The 25,016-nt window shown below is 46.3% G+C and overlaps 1 protein-coding gene across 5 annotated transcripts in view; it reads right to left on the bottom strand.

Moving 5' to 3' along the window:
• The window catches only part of LOC142020066 (G-protein coupled receptor 83-like), a 37,254-nt gene extending 16,476 nt beyond the window's left edge, over positions 1-20,778 (bottom strand). For 3 of the 5 annotated variants that reach the window (XM_075007648.1, XM_075007649.1, XM_075007650.1), the window contains exons 1-5: positions 20,544-20,778; positions 12,388-13,568; positions 11,615-11,740; positions 10,774-10,907; positions 3,852-4,460 (exon numbers count right to left, since the gene is read on the bottom strand). In XM_075007648.1, the coding sequence (XP_074863749.1) occupies positions 3,866-4,460; positions 10,774-10,907; positions 11,615-11,740; positions 12,388-12,771 (1,239 nt within the window). In that variant the 5' untranslated portion in view covers positions 12,772-13,568; positions 20,544-20,778 and the 3' untranslated portion in view covers positions 3,852-3,865. Of the gene's footprint in view, positions 1-3,446; positions 3,509-3,851; positions 4,461-10,773; positions 10,908-11,614; positions 11,741-12,387; positions 13,569-20,543 lie in introns of all 5 variants that reach the window. The other 2 variants (XR_012647268.1, XM_075007651.1) reach the window with 2 other exon arrangements.
• Positions 20,779-25,016: the final 4,238 nt, after the last annotated feature.

Here is a 25,016-nt window from a genome sequence, read left to right as displayed (position 1 = left end):
AAATTTAAAGCCTGTTTATTAGAGGTTGTTCACTCCCTGGTTTATTGCTGCAGGTAGCTGTCTATCCCATTTCATTTCCAAATCAGTCTTCTTCCATGACCAAGAGAAGCACATTGGCAACACTCAAGTCTCATTTGTATTTTTATATCTGCCAACAGCTCAAACTTCATCAAGCAGCCAATGAAGAATATTTTTCTTTAGACTCCCCAATATTAAGTCTCCACAGAGCTTCATGTTAAAGAGAAAACTATTTTGTTTCCTCAGTATGACGACATCCAGCCCTCATACCCATCCAAGCAGAATGATAATAATATTTCTTTAATAGACGCTTAAGTGCTATTCACTGTAAAGTAATGAGCCCCTCCCCCCCAGGAAAGCAAATGAAGTACATGAAATATAAATATACATAAATAAAAGCAAGTGAAATATCATTTGCCATTTAAGTGTAATTGGTTTTAATTGTGATTGCTTTTTAAGAAATTTGAATACTTCAATGAAGTTCTTATATCTTCAGGGCAGGGACTGTGCCTAAATATGTGAACAGTTGCAGATGTTGCCTGTGTACAGATAAATATTAATTAATTCCAGTGTGAAGTACCCTGTGATGATTTTAGGAAGAACTCCATTTGCTGCTGCTGCTCAGTTCTCTACAAGTGAGAAGTGCCAAACGTAACTCGGAGACGGGTAAATGTAATTATCCCCATTTTACAGATGTGGAAATTGAGGCACAGGCACAGAGAAGTTGTGGCTTGCTCACAGTCAGGAAACTGGGCAATGGCAGAGCTGGGAGTAAAACTCAGGTCATCTGACTTCCAGGGCTGTACCCTGTCTATCCACTGGACTATTCTAGCCTGGGCCCTTTGCATTGCCATCAGAGCACTACCCCATGCACTCTGTGCAGTTCTGAGGGCTGGGTGTGCCATGTTCTGGCTGGTGCAGAGGGCTGGCTGCCCCTGGCTCCACCCCTTCCAGCCAAGGCCCTGCCCCTTCCAGGAGCATACAGCCACCCCTCCACTTTGCTCAGAGGCCCACAGAGGCTGCCTATACTATAGGGAAGACCAACTCATTCAGGGTCAATCTTCCGGAGTTCAGTTTTGCATGTCTGGTAGGGACGCAGGAAATCAAACGATCTGGGGTCAGCAGTCAATCCCTGTATCCCTCAATATCGTGAGAAGTAAGGGAGGTCGACAGGAGAATTTCTCCTGTCAACTTCTCTCTGTGTGGACGGCCAGCTAAACTGATTGCAGATAAGTTGATTCTAGCTATGCAATTGCCATAGCTAGAATTGTGGAGCAGTGGCCAGGAGCCCTGGACCGCTTTGAATTGCCAGGCCCCAGGGCAACTGACCCCTTAGTCCCCTCTCTTTTTGCAGGCCTGCACATGCCACAGAAATTCATCCATGATTGAGACCAAGACCTTGAGTTGGACTGAAGCACTTCTCCTGAAAGGCATCCAGCCTTGATGTCGAGATTTCAAGAGATAGAGAATCTCCACTTTCCTGGGTTGTTTGTTCTAATGGTTAAATCACCCTCTTATAAAAGCTGGCTTTAATGTCTAGCCATCCGCCTTATTATGCCCTTCTCTGCTAAAATAAACTCTTAAGTACCTGGTGAATAGTAACAGAGAGTAAGCTGTGCTAGTCTATACACTATCAAAACAAAAAGCAGTCAAGTACCTGGTATAGTCCTTCCCCTGAAGGTACAAATGCACAAACCAGCTCATAACTTGCTCTTCTTTTTGTTAACTAAAGAGATTTTCCTCTGTGAATTGCCCAGAAAAGCATTTTTTTTCCTGCCCTCAAATTATTTTGCTGGCTTTTCTCCTCACTTCCTTCCTTCCTATCATTTCAACATCTTTCTTAGAAGGTTGACCCCAGAATTGGCAGCAGGATTCCATTATTAAACTGCCTGTGCACTTTGCATAAGAGTTGCAGTGAAAATCCCAGCCTCTGTCCTATTTCTTCCCTGCCTTAGATTCCTTTTGGCTTCCTGCATCACTGTCATCATCAAACTTTTCAAGTGATTTCTCATTGCCAGGTCAAACTGTCTTCTTCAGGGCTTATCTAGTCTACCGTAGAAGATAGACCCACTCAGGGTCAGTCTTCCTGGGTTAAACTTTGCACGTGCACGAAGCTGAGCTCTCAGGGGTCACAGTCGGCTCCCTTATTCCTCGTGAGACACAAGGAGTATGGGAGGTTGATGGGAGACACTCTCCCATCGACCTCCTCCTGTAAAGACAGACAAGTTAGCCGAACGCAGATACACTGATTTTTAGGTACCCAACTGGCATAGATAAAATTGCTTACCTGCAGTTGACTTCTATGTCCGTGCCTGAGGTGCAACCCTACTAGAGCTAATGCCCAAAGCCACGTAACAAGTCAGTGCCAGGGCTGCTTAGGGGTCCTTAATATCTAATCCTGTGTTCAATTCATTGTTGCACTGGTGTCCTGGTGAAGTTCTAGCTCAGATAAATATATTCTGGTTACCTAATTTTCCCTTCAGTTTCAAATGGGGCCTTACTCCCTTTCTGGCGTAACCTTTTGGCAGTGGTGTTACAAGCTGTTAAGCAGCTGCCATGTTCCTTCACAAAGGTGGCTGCTCTGCTCGAGTGGGTTATCCCTGTAGCAGGCACATTTCTGGTAGCTTTCCAGGTGCTTAGGGATGGTAAGACATAAAAAACAGCATTTCATGTTCTTTTGCCAGGATTGTGACCTAGATATCTGTGCCACTGTATGAATAATAAATGTATTCGTGCCCATAGCAAGCCCATGGTGTAGCTTTCTATTTCCACAGGACTACGGCAAGGCTGCCGTTGTTGTTTAGTATTAGCATCCATTGGGTGATGGATAAGCTTGAGGTAGGGTGTTTAGAAGGGGTGCGGTGATTGGGCCATAGCCCTCCTCCTTTTTGCCACGGTACCGATCCTCTTCCTCTCCTCTTCCCCTGGAGGTCCTGCCCAGTGTTCCCTGTAAACTGAGCACTTGGGTGGGCACCCAGGCGAGATTCAGGGGCAGCCCAGATGACTGGCAGAGTGCCCCCAGCCGGCAGCATGTGTGTCTACTGGTGGTGCACATCCACCCATGCCTAGAGGTACACAATAAAATTTATTCTTCCCATGGACGGAAGAAATTGGAGGGAACACTGGTCCTGTCCTCCCCAGCCAAGCTAGAAGCCAGAGCTAATCAAGGGAGCCTGGGTTGCTCTGCCTGCCTGGGATGGGGACACCTGAGAGCAGCCCCTGGCAGAAAAAGGGTATATGGCTCCCCAAAGCTGCCTGCATGGCTCTTGCATGGCCCTCAACACCCCACTCTCAGGCCAGCCAAGAAGCCAGGGTGGGGTAAAAGCCACATGTGTGGCTGAGAGGAGCTGCAGACATGGGCCAGGGGCTGCTCTCAACTGTCCCCAACCCCGTTGCCAAAACCCAGCAGCTGGAGGGGCTTGAGTTACCTGGCCTGGCTCCAGTTCTTGATGCCAAAATCTAGGAAAGTTGGGAACAAACCAAAGGAAGTCTAGAAGAGAGCAACAGAAATGATACCAGAAGGAAAGACTGTAAAAACTTTCACCTGTACCCCGCTCCCCCACTTATTGCCAGACCGTACAAGTCACTGAAGAATCAAGTCTCATTAGTACCTGAGCATCTAGACAGGGGCTGTCAGACCAGTGATACCTACAGCAGGGTGCACTGAAGGCTTGGCAAGCCCCATCACATCTCCCTTTTTCTTGTTTATGCCTCCAGATCAACAATATCCATTGTCTCTCGTGTCCTGGCATATTGAGCTCCTCTACCCCCACCAATTGACTTGAATGATGCATCATAAACAAAGCCCTTTGCCACCAACCTTGTGAACTCACCTTGTCTCGCCACCTCACAAATCTGTGTTGACTGTCTGCACATTTGTGGTGGAGCGAGTGGTCTGTGAGAAAGGCCTCTGCTTGTACCTGGTTTGCTCGATCCATGCATCTCGATAGGCCATGACCACAGCCGGTAACATGTTGTCCTGTGTTCGTGGTACCTTCTGGCACATGCTGAGTAAGGACTTGAGCTCTGAGCGAAAGCTCTCATTCAGCCAGCAGTAGATGAAGGGATTATAGCAAGTGCTGCTCATGGCAAACCAGTGTAGAGTGAAATAGAGGGAGTTTTTTGTCTTGATGCCCAGGCTGGAGATAAGCACTACGTAACAGTTGAGTGGGAACCAGCAGATAGCAAAGACCACCACAACCAACACCAGCATCTTGATGCTCTTCTTCTTATTCTTGTGGTGAGTAATGTACTGCTGTGTGGTGATGTCCCCAATGGCATTGCGCAGCCACAGCTTCTTGGCCAGGTGGGCGTAGGTGATGGTGATAATCAGAAGGGGCAAAAGATAGAGAAGGAAGAAAGTGGAAAGGTCCAAGTATTTCCACACCACCTCTGCAGGCTCAGGAAAATCAGGAAGACACAAACTCCGGACGGTAGCTTCCCTTTCAAAACAAAGAAGATTGTATGTAGTATGTGGCCACAAAAACCTCCTTGTAAATTCCTGCCTTTCCTAAATGACTGTAGGACTTTCAGACTGCAATGTAAATGGCTTGAATGCAGCACTTGTGGACATCACAGAGCTATGTGTAGTATTACCACCCCACTTCCACGGGTTCAAATCTGCTATGCTTGTGTGCACTGAACACATCTCAGTAAGCAAACAGCCTCGTGAAATCAATGGGACGACCCTCATAGAGAAGCACTACCAGATGGAAGGAGGCAGAACCTGGATCATAGTCACTGATATCCTTCAAAGGGGAAGACGTTCCTTCCTGTCTCAGCCTTTCGTGTTGCCCAACTTCCAACCCACCTTATGTCTGCTAGAAAAACAAATACATTTCAGATGTGACTCCTTATACTGTCACACTCACTGTAAGATGGCTGTGTGCATTCTTGATTATGCCTGCTTGGTATATGTGGCACTCCTCCCTTCCCTGTATCCCTCTCTGGTTTTTGTGCACACTGGCCACTTGTTGTCTTGTTTTGGACACCTTGGAACAGGAAACATGACTTGTCTGTTGAGCACCTTGCACTTACAAGTGCCATAAAATAACAGATGATAATAAAAAGACGTGTGTGGTGCGGGGTGGGAGGGCTAATTGTTGAGAACAGATGATGAAACTGGATATGCAATATGTAGACATGTAAAAACAGTGGTGTGTGTGTGTGTTTGTGTGTGTTTGTGTGTGTGCGTGCGCACGCATGCACACACAGAGTGGGGGTGCTGTGCAATTTGGATTGTGGTATGTTTGGGAAGAAAAGTAATACAATGCTACTTTTCTAAGGCTTTCCAGCCCAACAATATCCAACCACATTGCTAATATTAATCAAATTCTCATCACTCCTCTGTGTTAAATTAACATAATTATCCATGTATTGTAATTCTGGCTATTCACATTTTACACTTCTATACGCCTCTTTTCCCATCACTGTTAAAGTGCTTGGAAAAACTGGGGAAACATCATTATTACCATTTCATAGAGGAGGTAACTGATGCAGATATGCTCATAGGGTGACACCAAGTAGTAATTTGGCCCACGCTGCTTAATTTACATGTGCAAATTAGTATGAATATTATGCTTGTGCATAATAATACTATCTGCTGTTATCCTAGCTAAGATCAGATGCTAATGGTGATTTATGGTGTAAACTGACCACAAGCTGGTGTCATCACAGCATATCATTGCACAGTAGGACATTTATATTTTCTTCTGGAGCATCCAGCACTGGCCACTGTTGGAGACAGATTATCCTGGCAGATGGGCCATTAGTAGATCTTTGAGCAAATACAAAATTTGTATCTGAATCTGTGTCTCCAAAAACGATCCATGAATCTCCAGGCTGACATCCGCAGATATAAAGTGGATAGCGGCAGATTTGCAAGGCTCTTGTTATTAGTCTGCTGCATTATGACACACGGGGCTGGCAGGCTCTCTGTGCTCATTCCAGTGTTCATCCAAAGCGGAAAGTGTTGGATGTCTGATTCTGTCAGATTCTCATCCTGACCAAGTCGACCAGCATTTCAAAAGAGTTTTAGACTAAATCAGGTTCTTGCCTCCAACTGGGCCACTCTGTCATCCTGGTGTGCTCTCTTCTGTAGTGAGAGCTGTGTTCCCATTAACTGAATGACATTTTGCCTGGGCTGAAGCATTGCATTATTCTAAACAAGACATGCCCATTAAGAAAACAAAAAATATTTTCTTGGAAGGTAGATTTTGCCTGTCATGGCATGAGGAGAGATCTTCACGTTGCCTCAAAAAGACAAAGAAGCTCTTATGGCCCATATTTTATAAACTAGATATCACAAGTTGGCTTAAAGCAAGTAACTGTAATGTCAAGAGAGTTCCATGAAGGATGCTAGCAAGAGTAGCAAGGACAAAGCCTCATCAGACCAGTCTTCAAATCCCTACAAAACCCTCCCACTCCTCTCCCCCACGCTCCTTCCCACCAAGAGAAAAAAGAGAAGATGGGGGGAGGGTGTATCTGTACTATCTTAAGCTGTGGATTCCTCCTAGTGACTCCCCACTCTTCTCCAAGCTCACAGGTGTTTCCTGTTAACCTAACTTAGGGGTCGGCAACCTGTGCCTCCAGAGCCGCATGCGACTCTTTAAGGAGCCACTTGTGGCTCCAAGTGCTGCCGCCGCTGGCTCCTCATGTGGCTCTGGAGGCTGAGCTGTTAGCTGCAGTTGGCGGGGGTGGGGGGGGAGCCAGCAGGGCAGGGAGCCCTGGGAGAGAAAGCTGGCAGGGCTCCACGTGGGAGAAGTCAGCCTGCAGGAGAGCTGGAGGGAGGGGTGGCCAAGCCTGCCCTGACAGAGCTGCGCAGCCAGGCAGAGAAGTTGGTGGCAGGGTGGGGCAGCGGCAGCTTGCAGGCCTCATGGGCTGAGGCAGGTAAGTCCTGGAGATGGGGTCAGAGTGGATTGGGGATGAAGGGGTTAAACCTGGGGTTTGGGGAGGGCAATTTGAGGCTGAGAGGGGTTAAGCCAGGGGGGTGCAGATTTGGGGGCTGATGAGGGTAGAGCCTGGAGGCGGGGTGGGGGGTGGGGATAACTTAACTTTCTAACTGGTCCAAATCATTGTGTGCGCTATTCTTAAAATAGGGGTGACAAGAAGTACGGTTTGACATTATTTATGAAGGACAGTCTCGTGTTCACATGCACTGCGGCTCTTGAAGGATTGATTTTTGTGACTGAATCTGGAAAAAAAAATGGCTCATCTCACTATTTCGGTTGCAGTCCCCTGACCTAACCCTACTGATAGGCAATGATCTATTTCTCAGTGCCCCTGCCCTCAGCAGAAAGTACCAAGTGTTCCATAAACAAATAAGACCTTACAGCCGGAACTCATGACCTCTTAAGGGAGGTGCTGATGCATTAATTTATTTCCAGGGGTGTTTTAGACCCATCTTTTTCTGTATCTCTCCCCTTCTGCTTTGTCTCTCGCTGTCTGTCCTCTTCCTACCTCCTTCTGTACTCAGCTGCAGTCACTGAAGACTTCTTAGTCCCTGCCAGATGACTGAATTCACCACAGCTTGATTAAGATTTTTAATATCCTGTTGTCAACCTCCTGCACTGACTCTTGCCATTAATAGAAGTCCCTCCAGAAATGACTGCTGTGAATGTGGGCCGACTGCAATCCTTGGGAGAGATGAATGTCAGCTGGGTGACTAAACGGATTTTTAGGACTGGGAAACTTTTGATCACTGGCAAGTAGATGCAAATGGAGAAAGCAGACTTCAAGACAGTCAGAAAATTAAAACCCAGAAAAGACTGTCACAGTTTAGGACAATTGCATTTGGAGGATTCCCCCATTTGTGTTGCCCCTCTTGAGTGCAAACATCTGTCTGATCTGGGGGAAGTCCAGTCAGAAGACAGAGACTTCCATTGCCTTCACTCCGTCATTCCCAGCATGGACAGTTTATCCTATGACTCCTTCTAGCTCTCTCTTCAGAGATGGATAACACTGTAATTGCTATAGACATAAGTCACCACATAATTCTAAGTAAGCCTACATTATTCTTTAAGGGGAAAGCATTACAGAGAAAACATGTCAAAATCAGTAAAAGGTCCAAGTAAGATTATAAAGTTCATCTTAACTTTCTCTTGGATTCTGGCAAGTGCTTCTTTTAATACCTTCCCCACCAGGGGCATCTTTGTTTCCAGTTCATCTGAGCATCAGCTCACAAGTCCACTCATAACACATTCATTTCCCTTCTTATACAGTTCTGAAGTCTGACAACTGGACTTTTCAGAGACAGCTAGTTAAGTACACAAAGGGTCTCACTCTTGTCTGGGCTTATCTTCAAAAGGTTGGCTTTGACTTTGAAGGGAAAGAATTCACATTCCTCTCACCTCAAGGCATTCCCTAAGGAAATCCACTTCAGACACATTGTTCCAAAAAGATCTTTCAACTACCCTACCTTCCAGAGATTAGATTAATCTTGTCTTTATGCTAGAGAAGTTCCATTCAGTCTCACAACAGTCCATAAGCATTTGTATCGCAATGAACTCCAGAGGCACTAATCTCAATTCAGTAAGGTTTCACTTAATCCAATAATGTTTATCTTAGTCCCACAAGCCTTGTTCAGAATATTACAGGCTATTATCAAGTCATATCAGGGACCCCCAGACTATCTAGTGGTCTAACTTCCTGCATATCACCAACACCCAAACACTGAAACTACCAGATGAAATTAGACCAAGGTTTTACAGCCCTCAGCAGCCTAAACTACTATGTGCAAAGTTGATGCTGGCAAGCAACCCTAACCTTGGCTTGCTTATTGCGGGTGGGGGGTGTTCCTTGGGACTTGGCGTTTCAAAGAGGCCTGGAGCTCTGGCTGCCACTGTTGGTGCTACTTTGGTAGTGGCAGCAGTGGGAGTTCTGGGCTCCTTTTGAATTGCCACAGCAGCGCTGCTCTGCTGCTTTGTATGGCTGCTGGGAGGGGGCACAATGCTGTGGTCTGGGAAGTTCTAAGGGTTGACTACCTTTGTGGCATGGAGCTGGGCCCTTTTCCCACCTTCCAGGGTCTGCAGTGGTGAGGAAAAAAATCAACCCAGTTTGCTATGATGCATCATACCATGGGTGCATCCATCCTGAAAGAAACCTTTCTTTACTGGTTAGGAAAAGAGAGGCATATTGCTGGTGCAACAAGCTTGCTGTCAATAGTCAACTAACATACTATCTATGATCTTGGCCCTATCCTAGAGCATGTTGAGCCATAGGTCCATCACCACATCCTGCCCGCTGATACAATCTTTGGTGTCAGGATCTTAAAGCTGCACTTTTACTCCAAGTCCTGAATAGCTTCTGCCCATGTGTGTTGGCTGTATTGCAGATAGCAGCCTCAGCAGTATTGACATGTCTTTTGCGGTCACTGATCCATGCTACTCTGTGGGCACTGGGGTAAGAAGCAATCTCACCTAAAGGGAGAAGTAGTTTAAGGCTTAACTAAGAAGACACGAGTGTTGGCTCTGGACTTCCACACGGTAGGTGAGATAATTTATCTTGAAATGGGATTCAAGATAGCGATCTTTGGACTCTTTCCCCAATGGGGCAAGAAGAGAAACATTTATGGATTTTATTCTGCCAAACTCCAGCTCGGAATCTTCCTGTTCACCTTCGTGAATCTTCCTCTGGGTGTGAAGTTTAACATGATCACCGAGCAATCAGCACTTATCACCAATGTTCCTTCTAATTTCTTCCATCAGTGTACAGAATACATTTTTTTGTGTACTGAGGCATGTGCAGATGTGTGAATAGAAACACACGCTGCTGGCTCTGACTGCTCTGCTAATCAGCTGGGCAGCATTTGAATCTCTCCTGGGCGGCCACCCAAGCACTCAGCCTACAGGGAACACGGCTCATCACCTCCTCTGCAGAGCAAAACATCCAAAGCAAAGTGGTGTTCACACGCAAGGCTTTATTTTCCTGCAAAATCACCAGACTTCCTGAAAGAGCAACATTACCTGTTAAAAATGCTGCTGCTTCCATGTTGGAATGCTGCAGTGAAGTGCTTGTCAGAGGTGTCTGACGGGTTCGGAAAGGCTCTTCTTGTTTAGATGTAGGAAAAAGTGAAACCAAAAAAGCTGCAGTGAGATGATCTTGCTCATTGAGTAAATCAGCTCCCGTGGCTCTGCCTGCTGAGGTTTGCTCTCCTGATGATCAGCAGAGGAAGTCTTTATTCTGTGATGCAGGGACCCAAGATTGTTTTATGCCTGGCTTAGATGTGTGCACATTGTGCCATCCCTCACAAGAATATAATTTGTTGGGTGGCTTGTTTATGAACAAAGAAGTGAAGGGAAGAAATGGTTGCACTCTCGCTAAAATAGCCCTCCAATTTAGTGCTGATAGCCACCACACAATAGCTCTATTGTTTTTTCAGTGATGATAGAACACCAGGGCCTGAAGCACTTGTGCTCACTATAGTTCCAAAGGCCGTAAGTTTCACAGGGAATGAGCTGTCCTGACCAAGCTCCATTCTGGGTAATCACAACGGCCCAGATCCGCAAGAGCATTAGGTGCCTAATTCAAATCCATGATCGTTAGGTGCCTAAATACCTTTTGAGAATCTGGGCCATTCTGTCTATGGAAAACTCCCTATGCATTGTCAGTTGGACCGTGATCTTCATGAGTAAAACTATCCTGCTTTGTATCAGCTGCAGCTTGCCACCTGAAGAAATAACTACATTTCAGTAGTGGAAGTCGTGACTCTTCTAAATGACCACGTAAAGTGCCATACGGGGCAAAGAAGCAACTTACCGGTAGTTGTACTGGAAAAGCTTCTGATAGATGGCATGGGGTAAGGAGAAGCAAGTTGCCATCAGCCAGATAACAGTAACGCTCAGTGCTCCTCTTGTCAGGGACATCCTTTGCTTTAGTGGGTTCAAAATAACCTGCAACAGAGACTTCATAGTGACTGTCAAGCTCACCCAGAAAGCAAAGTCCCTTCATGGTTACCCATAACAGGTATTTTTCTTCACATGTTCCAATGCTTTTAAGGAAAATCACTGATTACTTAGAGAAACACCTACTCAATTAGTGTTCTAGAGGAAACTGAGGCACAGAACTCTACCACTGGTACCAAGTCAATTTTCTGTGGTTAGTCTTGAGAATCATTCATACCTTAAACCATGACTGAGCAGTGACAGATAACATTACTTCCACTTCAGAAGGCTGTTTCGGCTAAATCAAATTCAGAAAAGCCTCACACTATAACACCCTGTCTTGGGTAATTTGAATTTTCACACAAGGTGTACTGAGCTCTTTATATTTTGACATTATCGGTGGAGGATTTCAAGGTTGGCAGATCACTAATTGTCCGATATCAACACAAATTTTCTACAGGGAAGGGACTTTGTTTGCTTGTTCCAACTTTTTCTCTCTACACTTTGTGCTGAATGTAGCGCTCATAAAAGCAACAGGCTGATACCAAGATGGCTGGCCAGAATAACACAGGCAGATGCTGTGCAAACTCTCCTCCTAGTGCTGATCATGGCCCCTCAGTGCTGTCTTATGACACCTGATCTTATTGCAGTTCTGGGCTCCCCTTCGGTTAGTATCTGTGCCAAAGGTGCATTGCCCCAGTCTGGGGATTCTGTACCTGGTGTCTGTCCAAGGCTATGGCTGTCAAGGTGAGTGTGGAGACATGCAGAGAGCAGTACTGCACGAAGCGGCTGATATGACACATGGCCTTTCCAAATACCCACGTGCTGTTCACAAACCGAACCTGCAGGGAATGTAACAAACCACCAAGACAATGAGCAGGGCAAAGCACTTCATATATCAGAGTCAAACAAACAGAGGTGCTCTTGGGAATGCATGTGGAGAGCTCAAAAACAAAGCTAGCTAGCTGTATGGACCCTTCTGCCACTTGGACAGGTTTCATCTGAAGCTCAAGAAGACTCGTCAACTTCAGATATTGAAACTCCTTGCTAATATTTTATAAATGTTAAGAATGGAATTTCAGTTGTTTTGCTAAAGAATGACTCCTAGGTGTGTCACACCTAGTTAGACCCTTCTAAAGGCTTGTGTCTGTAAGTCACACACCCTCTTGTGTCTACTTCCAAAATAATTCCAGCAGAAGCACTCTCTGTATTGCATGGAAGCCCAAGTGGTTCAATGGTGGGGCCTAGAAAGGGATGTTGTTGGAACTTATTTTGGATTTGGAAAGACCAAGTGTGGGTGAGGGAAAAGAGACCTCTGTTTTACTTGGCAGAGGTGCTGTCTATGGGCCACGACTAAGCCCAGTTCAAGTCTTAGGTGCATGCACATAATGAGCCAGCAGAGGAAGTGCTCTGATTGATGGCCAAGCCCATGTCTAGATGGCCAAGCACCATGCCTAGCTCTGTTTTTGGCACGGCTTGTGGCACTTACCAGAGTGAAGGGAGTGTTCAGCAGAGTGATCATGATATCAGACACAGCCAGATTGACGATGAAGATACTGGTGGCTGAGTGCCTCCTCTTGTTCTTGATTACCACGTGGCAAACCAGCATGTTGCCAAAGAGGGACATGATGATGATAACTGAGTATGCCACAATTAGAAGAGCTTTCACTGTGGGCTTCTGGGACTCTGGTTCATACTTGGCCAGCTCAGCAAACTTCTCCCATTCTACAATCCGGCTGTCTGTCCAATTGAAGGCTGTCCTGTTGCGTGCCTGGTAGATTGACATGAACTTGGCCAAAGAAGAGCTATGGTCAAACTCCTCCAGAACTGCGACTTGGGGAAGGGAGGGAAGCAACTGCATGGGACGAGTCATTGTGCCTTCCAATTGGGTTAAGGTCAGAGCAGACACAGAGTAAACTGCAGCTCCAGAATGTGTGGTTAGGGGTTGGTGGACTTTGGAGATGCTGTTTCTAGGGAGGTTGTGGAATCTCCGTCACTGGAGATATTTAAGAGCAGGTGAGACAGTCATCTACCAGGGATGGTCTAGACAGTGTTTGGTCCTGCCGTGTGGGCAGGGGACTGGACTCAATGACCTCTTAAGGTCCCTTCCAGGTCTAGTGTTCTATGGTTCTCTCCGAGGCTGAGGGATACCCACAGGCAGCAGCAACCAGTTAGCATTAGCAAAAGCCAGCCTTTACAATGTCAAGCCAGACAGAGGCTACAGGGCACAATAAATCCTCCAATGCAATTAGAAAGGCAGTGGCACCTTGTTTAACTCTAACATGCAGCTTAGAAGGGAGTTGTGAGGGACTGCAGCTCTCATAATTCTTTTGTACAATAAAAATTGTATTAGGCACTAGGATGACGTGGCAGAAAATCCCTAAGTACATGAAGCAAGCCTATAACAAACTCTGAGGTCAATGCTAATCTTGGATAGCATTTGCCACTGCCCTACTTTCACTTCAGCTTCTCTTCTTGTTCTGAGCTGTTCTTAAGGTTCTTTCATCCATCCTGGGATATTTCTCTCTTCATCCTCCTTTCTTTACCTCCAAACATCTTACTCTTTTCTGTTGGAATGAAATGCACAGCCATTTCAAGCATTGTCTTCAAGTTCTTAAATAGCTGATCTCTTCATCCAACCAGGATAATTGTCTAGCGCATATTCAGAACCTGTGAATTATATCAAAGAACATTATAGGCTATTGTGCTATTTTCTCTTCCACACAATAGCTGTGAATTCTGCTTCCATACTTTCATTTTTTGATGGTAAATGATCTTTGCATCTGGAGACCTACTGATACCACATACAAAAAAATAATTATATAGATGCAGAAGGACTTGAACAATCGCCTGTACTCAAAATGTTAGCTTGCAACCTCTTCTGGCTGGCCGCTAAGAGGTAGATGTTTCTGGCAACTGGCCTGCAGTCTGGAAAAAGCAATACAGGTGTTTGGTTTTTTTTGGGGGGGTGGGGGTATTATGCTGCCCAGCGGGAATGGCATGGTATAAAGATGCTGTTAACAGGAGTTACTCAGCAATATCTCACCATCATGAATTATGTATATGCTATATATAGACATTAGAAAGCAAATAATTTTGAAGTGTTACAGACTTCTTAAAAGTTGCATCATTGTTCTTTTTTTAAATCCCGCTGCCTTTGAAACAAGATACCTTTGTCCACTGTAAGTGCAAATCTGTAGGCCTGAGAGGAGAGGAAATTATAACCAATTCTTTTGGCAACTTTTGAAGAGTTCCCTAAATAGCTTTCAGTAGATTTGAATAACACACTTAAGCACTGTATGCCTTACAAGCTTCCAGCTCTAAGCCTTAATCCATTGAGCAAGAACTCTACCAGTGGTACTAAGAACTCTCCCTGGCTTTCCAATAGTACAAAGACCAAGACAGTATAATTTAAACACTCTCCTCCACTCTATTCATCTGTGGAAATGGGTTTTGTTCATGACATAAAAGATTTGTTGGTCTGTAAGGACTGCTTGTTATTTGTGAAACTACATACCAGCAAGGCTACGTCTCTGAGACTACTTTCCCTGAACGCTTGGGGAGGGGCTACCACTGCCACCCACTCCTGATTAGCATAGCACCCACCACCACCCGGAGCCAGCAGAATGTGCTTCTATTGGTGGTGCACATCCACACATGCCTGGGTGCACATAACAAAATTTATTTCACCTATGGATGGGAGGGAGCACTGCACTTATCTATTGCCAGTGTTGTGCCAGGGTAACCTGCAAAGTTGGAAACACCTTTCTGACACATTGATTTTTCTATTTTTTTTTAACGTGACAGCTGTTTAACGCAGCTCAAATGTTTGCAAGTGGGGAAATGTTCCCAGCAGGAGTTAAGTAGCGCACAGAAGTCAGGGGAGACAGCAAAGAGTGTTAAGGAAAAATGTAATTTATGATATGGGAATTCACCACTACACACACACTTCTTATAACCTTGTATTTTCCAGGGGGTCTAGTAAGAGGCAGTAGACTGAGTAATTTGTACACTCACTGATGATCCACTTCCCCAGCCACAGTATACCATATTGGACATACTGGTATAATGGGTGGTGATTTTAGTGACTTGAAATGGCTGGTATCTATAGATAATTAATTTCCCTTCCAGGTGGTCACTCTAGTTCAACCATGAGGCATGGCATGAGAGCAGTTCATGGGGGAAGTTTACATGGTGCTAGATCTGCCCGGAGTACAAATAGGCAACTTGGCCTGAGGTAGACCTGCCAATCAGGCATGTTTCCCCACCCGCTGAAGTCAGTGAAAAGTGTTAAGAATTGGGCTCCCACACAGAGACTGTAAATCTCAAATACAATCAATAAAAGCCTGTGGAAAGCAAGAACACTAAACACTTTGCATCCCTGTGGCTGTTTCCAGTAAACGTAGCCTCTAGCTGGGTTAAGGGAGGGGAATTTCTTGCCCTGTGTTTCTGACCCTGTCACCAAATTCACCCAACCCACCATCTTGTGTCTACTGCTGGCTGCCGGTGCCGGGGGATACCCCCAAACCCAAGTTCGGTTTGTTCCCAGAGGATATTTCTTGCTTGTTGTGTACACTTCCCTCTCAGTGCAGCATAAACACAGGGCACTGCCTTACCCTCCTCCCTACCACCCAGGACTATTTTATCAGCAATAGAAATCACTTGGCTAGAACCTTGTATTTGCTATGAACCCTAATGATACCAGGAGTGTGACAGGGGCAGTGTGCCCCATACCTACTGTGAGTAGCTGTGTACCCCTAACTGGCCTGGGAGTGGGTAAGGTGGCCAGGGAGGCCAATTAACTCAATAGGCTGCATCTGAAGAATAAGCCAAGTAGCTAATTGGGAGCAGGTTTAACTGCATTGGAACAGGTGGGGCTTCTATAAAGCCAATTAGCTACCGAGAAGGGTGGCTAGGTGGTTGGCTGCAAATTCTGTGAGTGGAGGGGGTTTAGAAGCTGGCAAACTCAGGAAGAGTGGAAGCTAGGAAATTATGGGAAGGCTCAGTGGAATAGCAGCAAGGAAGAAGCATGTAGATGTGGCTGCTAAGCAGAGGACTCCTAAGCTGGAACCTCGAGTAAAGGATGGATCTGGGATCCCCTACCAGCCCCTGGGGATAGGGCACCAACTGGACAGTGGAAATACTTTGTGTTCCCCTTCTGGAGCTAGTGTATGGTGGCCTGGCAGGAGTCCTGAAGAGGAGACTGGTTCCTAGAGTGAGATACCCAGTGTCCACAAGGCAAGAGGATGCTGGAGGAAACCTCACCAGAGAAGGGCTCGATACCTGGACAGCGCTGACATCCAGGCTTGCCAGGAGGAGACACCATTAATGGTGAGTCACCCTGTGAGACCTACAAAGCTCCATGCAGTACTGGGGCCATAATAAATGTCCGATGGTCTAAAAAGCATCTACCACTTCTAGTAGATAACAGCAGAGGCAATTGTGAGGGTTGTGGATGAATGGAAGAACTGCTGGAAGAGGCAGAAGGGCTCATGATTGATGAGGAGAAGAAGATACTCTAGCATTTCAGGGAACAGGACTGGAAGACAGGAAGGCTGCAATAAGGCAATACAGGGGCTAGTATTCATTTTTCATGGTCCTGTGCTAGCTTCTGCAAATCTTCTACTTTCAGGCTAGTTAACATGATGTGTTGGGGGGGGTGTCTCTGGGCAACTCTCTATCTCAGCAGCTCTGCCAGGTGAGCCAGAAGATAGCTCCTACTTGTGTGGAGCAAGCTAGACTGTTTAATTTTGAGCCAGAGCTTTCCCTTGATAAAGCATCCAGAATCAGGGGTTGGACAGTTTGTCTGGTGGGGAGGGTTTTGCTGGTAGCTGATACACATGTGCTTGGCTCTTTTGTCACTGAAGGACTGTGTGTACTGGAATTCTGTTTTGTCCTGTCTCCCTTCTGGAATGCACCCTCCCCCCCCACCCCCGCCTCCACTGCACAGGGGAAGTAACTGGAAAGGAATGTGGCAATGCCACAGAAAGTTCCCCTGCATGGGAGAAATTCCCACTGTTCTCCAGCTTCTTGGCAACCAAGACACAAACAGGCCTCTGTGCGCTGGAGATTCTGGCCTCTAGTCTCTGCCAGTGGTTTGACTTGTGGATTTGTCATGAGGAGTGAGCTACAAGCTGCCTGGAAACCCCACCCCTAAGCAAGAGGGAAATGCCAAGAAACCAGCTAACATGAGGGGAAAGCAAAGCTGGTACTGCTTAGAAAGGTGCTGCCCAACCGCACTCTTGTTCTTAGCAGCATTTATTATTTTTTAATGGGGAGAATGACTGACTGACTGACTGACTAGCCCAGTGCCTGAATAAGGAAACTTAGATGGGGAGGCCTTGGAGCAGGCCAGATTCACCACAGAGTTATATTGTAACCTTCCCAGGGAAACCGGCTGCCGTAATACCATTTGTCCACAGCTTCAATATTAAGTGTAGGAGTATTGTAAGAATCCAGAATGGTGACAAGTGTACAATGCTTGCTGGAGTGGGGGCCTGGCTTTCTCTGCATGTCTGGAACACCTCCATCCTCCTTAATCCCTGGATATCTCCCTCTTGGTATCTGAGTTTCTGGAAAGTATCTTGGGACAGTGTTAAGAATGGTCTATAAAAAGAAATGAATACAGATACTGGTGTTGAAAGTAAGCCCAAGAGACCAAGGGAAGCACAAATCCTGAAAATGGCTCATTGAAGGCACTTTCCTGACCATTAAATTCATTGAGAGAATGACAGGTTATGGGAGAAGTCCAAGGGCTTTTAGCTGCTAGTGTGGCAGAACCCTCTTCCCCCACCCCAACCAAATGACTAATTTCTGAACACTGGAAGAATGTGTGTGGTTTGCCTCTGGCTTTGTTGGTATTTATGATTCTGTATGGCACAAGTACAAGGGCACATTGAATTAAACTGAAAGGCAACAGATTTCATGATGAGAAAACACTATTAGTCCATGAAGGTTGTATAACAAGGTATCTTGAGGCCAAGAGCTTAGCAGGAGTGTAAAAGAGCTGGGTGGCTAAATGGATAATGAGTACCCAGAACTATGTTAAGTACATCTTGGTAACGAGTGTTTTGGAAAAGAGAGAACCCTGGTACAGCCTGAACCTCTCACCTGGCACTCTTATCTGGCAACCTCTGTGGCCCAACATGATTTTAATTAGCCCAATGACTGCTTATACTGGGTGTGGCCAAGTTTCCTGTGGTCCATAAAATTTGTTTCAAGCCACCAGTCCTGGCTCTGTTCTGTTATTTAGCTGTAATTTGCTCCTAAGTGTCATCTAGCAGCCCAGAAATTAGTGAAAGTGTTGGTAATGTGCTAGACAATATTGACCTCCTGTGGTCCAGCATATTGGTTTGGAACTGGTCAGGTCCCCAGGGTGCTGGATGAGAAGTTTATTAGAGGTTTAAGTTGCAATAACTTAGATATAGTCAACGCCTTGTTTTCATAGTGATGCTGAATGCCTGAGCTTTTCCTTCCTTCTCTCTTCCCTTCTTGGAGAGTCTCCATTATGTCTTCTGTGCATTTCTTTTATTCCTCCAACCCACCTTTTCTGTTCTGCTTTTGTCTGGCACAACTGCAAGGGAATGGTTTAATGCTGATACTGAAGTATCCTGTCTGGACTTAACAGCTGTCTGAATTACATGAATGGGTATTGGGCTGCTTTGCACCACCCAGAGCTATCTTAGCAGGCTCTCTAAAGACTCAAGATTTCATTACTCTTGTCAGTTTATACTGGGTTAATGTTTGGGAGGTTTTATTTGCAACTATAGAGGACCTGAGTTACTACTTTTGTGTGTTTTTTTTAAAAGGCTGAATTTCTGGAGAGTGTTGGTGTCTAAGAACAACAAGTCTTGTGGCACCTTATAGACTAACAGATATTTTGGAGCATAAACTTCCATGGGTAAAGACCTGCTTCATCAGCTGCATGCCTGTATAACTCAGGTCTGACAGATCAGGTCTGACAGCCCTCCTGAAAGTAGTGGAGGCTAGGAGGAACCTTTCCTTGAGGATGGGTTATTCCAGGCGTGCACAAACTGGGGCCATGCTCCCTGGGAGCAAGAAATCTTAAGAGGGGGTGCAGCAATTGGCTCTGACTGCCCCGCCCCTTGCTGGGGCCCTTGGCTGCTTTCTGCAGCCTCTCACCAGTTACCTACCCTGTGTAGCACTTCCCTCCCTGGTCTCTGCCATCGGAGAACTGGCTTCATTTCCAATCCCACCCCCTTTCCCTTCCATGGCAGCCCTTGTTTGCCTCCCACAGCTTTTTTTTCAGGTCACCTGCCCCCTAGTCTCTGGGACAGAACCCCTCTCCCACCAAGCTGGTGTATGGATCAGGGTCTTGGAAAAACAGCAAGATAAAGAATGCCTGGCACTGCTGGAGGTGGGAGGGTTCTTTTAGACAGGGGAGGGGTGGCTAATTGCAGGGACAAAAAGCGGGGCCCCTACATTAAAAAACTTGCTCACTCCTGAGTTATTCTATAAAAATGGATATTTTTTTAAATGTTCAAGGAGGCACCTGAGCCACACTTAAGCCCCCTAGTACTATTGGTGGGTTGGAAAATCCCTCCAACCCTAAGTGCCCATTAGTTTGCTTCAGCATCCTGTGAAGCATCCAGTACTGGCCATTGTTGGAGACAAGTGATGGGGGATGGAAATTCTTATTTGTGTGTCTAAGCTAAACCTACTTGTACCTCTGGCCCATTTCAGTTTTGTGTCTGAAGGGAGCTCATACAGCAGGCAGCGTTTGTACAGTTAGGTGGGGGGTTCCATAGATCTACACACTATCCAGAGGCCAGCAACTTTCTACGTGACTCTGGGGCACGAACCTCTCTCCTGAAGGTACGTCTTGCTGTTTAAAAACATCCCTTCTGTTTAAGGGACACCTTCACAACTGCAACCTGCTAGTTCAGTTCCCTGCAGAACATCAGTTTTACTGAAGCTGTTCCGCTATTGCATAGTTTACCCAGGATAAAAGCAAATCAACTATGTAATAAAATCGTAGCTGTTAAAAGTACCCATTCAGTGCAGATTACAGACAAAATCCAATTAAGCTCGAGAACAAATATCCTTGCCTTTAATTTATTTCTCAGCCGGCTCTCCGCTCCCGTGTGCTTAGTTTTGTACAGACATTCCCAAGCGTTAGCGTCAGCTTAAAAGGCAATTGCTTTAAGTGCTATCACAAAAATGGCTCAATTAAAGCAGCAAGAGAAATCGTCCAAGAATCAAAGCGCTGGCTGCCGGAGTTCTGCTCCCCACTCCCACCCCCCGAGCTGCTGGGAGCGATCCGTGCATGAAACGCTTTCCATGCCAGGGTCTCCGAGAGAACAGAAAACACGTCCCGGGGTGTGAAATGCAATCGAGGAACACGTCCCCTCTTCCCCGCCCGGGGCCGCTCTGCAGTCTAGCCTCGCTCTCCCTCCCAGACACCCAAACTGTTGCAAGTACCAGGCGTGCCAGCAAGCCCCTGTCACTCGTGCAAAACCGAGCCAAGCCGCAATCCCTCCGCCAGCGCGAGCTGCTTGCACGCCCGCACTGCACGCGTGTAAGCGCCTGTGGTACCAATGACGCCCTGCCCCCAGCAGACGCTGCATTCGCAGTGAGCCCAGGGCAGCAGACCAGCTGCCGGTTGAACTTCGCTTCCTTACTCACCTGCTGCAGGGAGAGGTCCCCGGCACCCGCCGGGGTGGGGGGGGGGGGGGAAGCTCGCGGCTCGCTGCGTGCAGTGGTCCTCTTGGCCCCGCGCTCCCGCTGCAGCACGCCGAGGCGGGGGGCGTCCGGTGCACTCGCGCCCGGCGCCAGCTGCCCGCTTCCAGCTAGCCACGCGAGCGGCACGAGCCCGCGCCGCCCGGCCAATCGGAGGCGGCGGACGAGAGAGGGAGGGGAGCCGCTCCCATTCACAAAAGCACTGGCTGGCCGCGGGCGAGTGACGGGGGGTTTGCTTCCCCGCTGCTCCGCCCATAGAGCGTGTGTGTCGCGGGAGGGGTTGGCCCAGCAAGCGCGCTAAGGAGGCTGCGATGCAGCGGCTGGAGGTCCCCACTGCGGGGGGTGGGGGCACTGCCCAGCTGCAGCGCCCCGCACCCAGCAGAGCAGCTGGCACCCCGGGGGTGCGCCTGAGACGGGCTGTCCGGATGTCCCTCTTACTACCTGCTCCCATCTGTGCAGGAGTCGAGGTGGCGCATTTCCCAGACCTTTGGGGCCGTGTCTACACGTGCCCCAAACTTCGAAATGGCCACGCAAATGGCCATTTCGAAGTTTACTAATGAAGCGCTGAAATGCATATTCAGCGCTTCATTAGCATGCGGGCTGCCGCGCCGCTTCGGAATTGACTCGCCTTGCAGCCGCGCGGCGCGTCCAGACGGGGCTCCTTTTCGAAAGGACCCCGCCTACTTCGAAGTCCCCTTATTCCCATGAGCTAGACATGGTTTTAATACTGGCTTTATTAGCTCTTGCTCGTACATTACTTAGGAGCTTTGTCGCAGTCTAGACACACATCTTTGTATGATCCATACCTTTTGCCATTTAGCTGAATAATACAATCTGTGTATTTAACTTAAAACCATCACCACGCCAGTTCAGTGATTCCTTCATCTGTTTGTTTCAGTGCATGTCTGCATGGTGCTTTATAGGCAAAATAAGACACAGCATGTGCCAACCAAGGAATTTACAGTTTAGGCTTGTATTCACTGGCAGTTTCGTGAGACTAATGGCCCAAGTGTTCCTTCAATGCTTGCACGGCAATTTGCCATTGCAAGATGCTATCTAAATGCTCAGGGTTATGTCATTATAAAATGTAGGGATTAAAAAATAAGATTTCTGGTAACAAACACCAAGGCTGTAGTCCCTTCAGAATTTGAATTTATTGGGGTTGGGGGGGGGGAAGGACAGGGAGCGCTCTGAGAAGATGGGTGGGGGGGGCTATGGCTGATCATTTTTTCTCTTCTTTTTTCCCCTTCCCCCCCCCCCCCACCCCACAAAACCACATGAAGTAAGTAATATCTTGGTGCTCTTCTGCTGGTGACAGTCTTGATCTGTCCCACAGTTCAATTCACAAGTCACAGTTCTCCAAATCAGTCTAGTATGAAATGTAAGCCAAGGTGTGCTTTTATTTGAATCTTTTAGGGTTAAAAAAAAGTTCTTTTCATTCACAGCCCAGAGAACTTGGTGGGAATCCTTACATTTGATTTCGTCAGGCTTTGGATTGAATCCTGCAACAGGAAAGTTCAGAGAGATGTGAAGAACTTAGTTGCCCAGCTAGCAGTCTGGGTTATCATCATGTTGAAAATTTCCATCAGCAAAGGTTTAGGCAACACCCTTCAAGGTCAGAGTGAATGGGCTGTTAGCACGGTGTTTTGTGATAGATGGATTTGTGTTTAAATAGAAATCTTGGAGAAACAATGTGGGGAGAGAACTTTCCAAAATCAGCCTAAACTTTGTAGTTTAAGATCTTTAGTAATTTTTTTTTTTAGTTGCCGATTATTCCTATGAACTTTTTCCTGTTCCTGAGACTCCTGTTTGCTGCTGGTATCTGAATAAAATATGAGCTACACAGGGACTTCAAGAGGCATTTGAAAGTAGTAATGCATTTCACTTTTCCCTGCCCATGTGGTGCATTTGTCGTACCTTGAGGTTTTGTTAAATTTCAGTGGTCTTGGCTTTAATGTTGCCTTTTCTCTCTCATGTAATGCCATGTGATACTCCTGATTTTCCTACAAACCTGATCCCCAAAGCTATCCAGTGTCACAAACAGAAGTGAAAGATGACTGTCCCTTTCCCTTTTCATGCAAAGAGCCAAAATATAGGAAGGTGCCATGAAAATGATGGCAAGCTACAAACATGGATTTGGCTGTGGACAAGATGAGGTGTAGTGTCTTGACATGTGACCTGAGGAACACCATGTGAAAATGGTGAGATCATTTCATAGGACGCACAGAGTACAGATGGCTGTAAATCTTTGTGGCCAGCCCAGGCTTGACATTGTTTGCAGTGGATTTTTTCCATCATGCCTTCAGGTCGATTTAGAAAAGAGTTCAAAGAGGATTTTAAAAAAGTCCTCTGTTCTAGTGCATCCTAAGACTTCATTTCCTTTGGCAAATTCTGTTCCATTCTCCTACAACAACCAGATAGCTGGATTCCTTAGAGTCATGGTTCTAGCAAAATAGATCCAACTCCAAGATAGAAATCGATCAGTTGTCTTTATGGTTAGCAGTAGATGATAAAAGTTCCTACACTGAGAAATGTTAACATACCACATAAAAGAATGAGGCTGGGTTTTGAGCTAGAGCTCTGAGGAGAATCAGGCAACCCCATGATTTATTTTCTCTTGTTTTGTGAATAAATCACTTCTTTTTTTTTTTTTTTTTAAAGCAATTGATCTGACACCTGCCTCCTACAAAAAGTTTGTGTATGATCATGCCTTAGACTAAAAAGGTCAGATACTAAATTGTAGTGCTTTGTGTCTAAGCTCTCTCCTGAGCAAGGGTTTAAGTGCTTGGGGTATTCCACAGGAAGATGTCCTGAGTGTGTCTTCCTGGGATGGGGGGTCTTCTCCTGCTCAGGTGGTGGCAGCTGTACACCTCGTCCCCCTCAGGAGATCTGTGACCTTCAGAATTTTTAAAGTAAAGCCTGTGTACAGGCAAGGTGTCTTAAGTTTTTGTGGGGCCCTGCTTTCTGTACTCAGTGTCAAGAGTGGGGATAGAACCCCAACGGCTTGGATGGTCGTATCCTTCATGAATTTATATAGTTCTTTTCTGAGCCTTGTTATAGTGTTGGCCTTCATAACATCCTCTCGCAGGGAGCTCCACAGGTTGAATGCACTGCATGTATTAAACCTGCTGCTTATTTATTTTATTTGTAACTGCTTGTTCTTGAGTTATGGAAAGGAATAAACTTTTCCGTATTTACTTTCTCCACACCAGTCGTGATTTTTATAGAGCTCTGTTGTGACCCCCCCGTTAAGTCATCTCTTTCACAAACTAAAAAGTCTGTTTTATTAATCTCTCCTCCTATGGCAGCTATTCCATAACCCTAATCACTTTTGTGGCCCTTTTATGAACCTTTTCTAATTCCAGTAAAAATTGGTGTAATCTTATAAAGGAATGAACTTCAGTTTTGGATGAATGTGTTGTTTCTCAGCAGTTTGTCCTGAATCTGGTATCCTCAGCTGTAATCCACCAAGGCATGGTGATCATGTGGAATTATCCCTCTTTTTCTAAATCATAGCTGAATTTAGTCTGCAGATTTTAAGCTGAGCAATTTCATCCATGATGGATGCAAAATGTCTCCTTCTTCTTCTTCTCTTTATGCACTCCCTGCATATGCTGATCATCAGGCTACCCTATCTCTGCTTTCATTTTTTTTGTTCTGATCCTGCTAGCAAAACTAATTCCCCTCCTCCCCACCCCCTCTTCCCTTCCCTACTATATGAACTATAGGTTCTGCAGGCTGCTTAGAGGGCAGTGTGTCCTAGTGGCCAGAGTCAATTACCATGGACCTTGCCTAAAGACCAGTGTGGCCCAATTGCTAAAGTCAGTTACAGCAGCCTTCTTTCCCCAGCAATATGTAGGGGATGCACCTATCTCTGGACCTCCACACGTCCCAGGTCTCCTTCAGGAGATCAAGAGTGCCCCATGGCTGTCTCCCATAAAACAGCTTGAAGGGTGAGACATTTGTGGAAGCCTGGGAGATTGCTGAATATCTGAGTTACTTCTGGCACTTCCTGACCAGTGGACAACAATCCACCAAGCTCTTACATCAGCTTGGATGAGATACTAGTCACCATTTGTTGTACCAGGAGCTTTTGCTGGACCTGATGCAAGGCCAACATCTTCTACAACAATTGCTGCTCTTGCTGCTGCTGGACCAATTGCTGCTGGACTGCCAACCGTTGCCGTAATCAACGGGAGATTATTTTTCTCAATCCTATTTTTGTGCTTGTATCCTTTTGTAGTTTAAGTTAAAAGTATTGCCTACATTAGGGGTCAGCAACCCCAGCATGAGAGGCAGGAGCTCAGTGCAACCCCACCTCCCCCATGCAGCTAGTTCAAAGCCAGGCTATCTGTGGATTAACAGAAATGAGCTAACGCTACCAGCCACCACCTAAATGGTAAAGCTCTGCAGCTCTAT

This window comes from Carettochelys insculpta, chromosome 13, assembly GCF_033958435.1.
Source record: "Carettochelys insculpta isolate YL-2023 chromosome 13, ASM3395843v1, whole genome shotgun sequence".
Taxonomy (NCBI): Eukaryota; Metazoa; Chordata; order Testudines; family Carettochelyidae; genus Carettochelys; species Carettochelys insculpta.
This window is presented reverse-complemented; position numbering and strand designations above follow the sequence as displayed.